Here is a 1,742-nt window from a genome sequence, read left to right on the forward strand (position 1 = left end):
TGGTGTTCCTCTCCATAGCAGCACCAAGAGACTATCGGGCTCAGCTGAGGCCTATTGGAGGCTTGGACAGCATCAAACCCAACCTTAAATGCAGAAACACCCAACCCTGGAAGCTTATCTGCAGAGAAACTCCAGATGTAGCACCACCCGAAGCCAACCACCCACCTGCTGATGCCACAGACAGAGCCAGCCGAGGGCAAATGCAAGCGCAGAGGAAAAGAAATGAAGGCTGCCCTACCCCCTCTGCCCGTTGTAGGACTTTGAAAACCTCCTAAGACAAGCATGTCAAACTCAAGGCCCGCACATTTTTGTGGCCCAGCCAACACAATGGTATATAAGAAACGTTTTAATAAAAATTTTGTAACTTTTACAATATACATAATTATTAATAACAAACTACAACGAATGAATAAGATTTAAGTTTATGTGAACCTCAAAAAAACAAAAGCTTCAATTAACAAAAGCTAATGACTTCTATAATCGTGCTGCATTCATTTCCCTTACACGCCTTACGCACAGGCGCACCATTTCTCTCCACTATTACTAGCAGCGAATATTTTAGCAGCCGATTGCCATGTCATTAGTCTTGGACTGACTTGTTTGGTGTGCGCAACAGTAAATATTTCGCTTTCGGAGAACAAGAAAAATAGGTTTATTTGCGTTACACTTATTAATTTGCGAGTTATTCAGTGTCTGGTAAGTTAACGTTCAAGGAAAAACATTAACTTTTATTTAAACGTTCTATTATCCTAACAGTTATTTATTTCAGCCCTTTGTGTATTCAGCATGTCTCTATCGAAATAAATCTACATTTCTATGAAAATTGAAGCTTTTGTTTTTTTTTGAGGCCCACATACACTTACACCTTATTTGGCCCATGTCAGCCTCTGAGTTTGACATGCTTGTCCTAAGGGACACCCAGTCCCCTTAAAGAAAGGTGTCAGTTAAACACCAAGCCCGGGTACAACAGGCTCAAGCAAGTGGTACAGACCGAGACCTGAAAGCCGAGGCTCACTTCTCAGCTAGTCCCCAGAACGCCCTGGCGCCGAAAGGAGGCTCCTAAGGGATGCGGTCCACACACACAAAGCCACCCCAAGTCTCAGGGTGGGCAAGGGAGATGGCCGGGTCGGCCCCGAAAGGCACGTCCCACCCGACCCGGAGTTACATCCAGGGCTGGAAAAGGCCGAGTCCAGCTTTACGGTGGGTCTGGCAGAGCCGGGAGTCCAGGCGAGAGCTGGCTGGGTAAGAAGGAAACCGCAGCCCCAAGGAAGCCGAGGGTCAGCTAACAGTGGTGCCAGGCAGGCACACTCCTGGTGGCTCGGAGCACACTTACCCCCTTAAGAGATTCGTATCTTTGTGACCGGGGTTTCTTGATGCCGTTTCTGTGCCATTTTCGCGCTGTGGAGAAAGAAAGGAATGGCATCAAAATAAGGTTTCCTCTGGTCTAGTGAGACCCCTCAACACCACAGCTGCCAAGCCTGGGGAACCCCTTACCACCGAGCACTGCGGGGATCCCCGCGGACCCGGGCCTTCAAAATCCCAGAGGTAATGCGGTAAAATCAAAACCGGCCTCGGGCCGCAGACATGTGCCCCTGCCCTGCCCGGGATCCGTGATCCTCGCCAGGGTGTGGGGCGTGAGGAGCCGGGCCGGAGGCACTTACACTGGTTGTGCGTGGTGTGGTTCTTGGACTTGGCCATCTCTGCACCTGGAAGACACGAGAGGAGGTCAGGGCCGCGGCCCC

The 1,742-nt window shown here is 49.9% G+C and overlaps 1 protein-coding gene across 1 annotated transcript in view; it reads right to left on the reverse strand.

Moving 5' to 3' along the window:
* Positions 1-1,267: 1,267 nt before the first annotated feature.
* The window catches only part of RPL29 (ribosomal protein L29), a 3,680-nt gene continuing 3,205 nt past the window's right edge, over positions 1,268-1,742 (reverse strand). Inside the window, exons 3-4 of the mRNA XM_015568357.1 lie at positions 1,662-1,706; positions 1,268-1,398 (exon numbers count right to left, since the gene is read on the reverse strand). Of these exons, the coding sequence (XP_015423843.1) occupies positions 1,283-1,398; positions 1,662-1,706 (161 nt within the window). The 3' untranslated portion in view covers positions 1,268-1,282. The remainder of the gene's footprint in view (positions 1,399-1,661; positions 1,707-1,742) is intronic.

Source organism: Myotis davidii, unplaced genomic scaffold (assembly GCF_000327345.1).
Source record: "Myotis davidii unplaced genomic scaffold, ASM32734v1 scaffold663, whole genome shotgun sequence".
Classification (NCBI taxonomy): Eukaryota; Metazoa; Chordata; class Mammalia; order Chiroptera; family Vespertilionidae; genus Myotis; species Myotis davidii.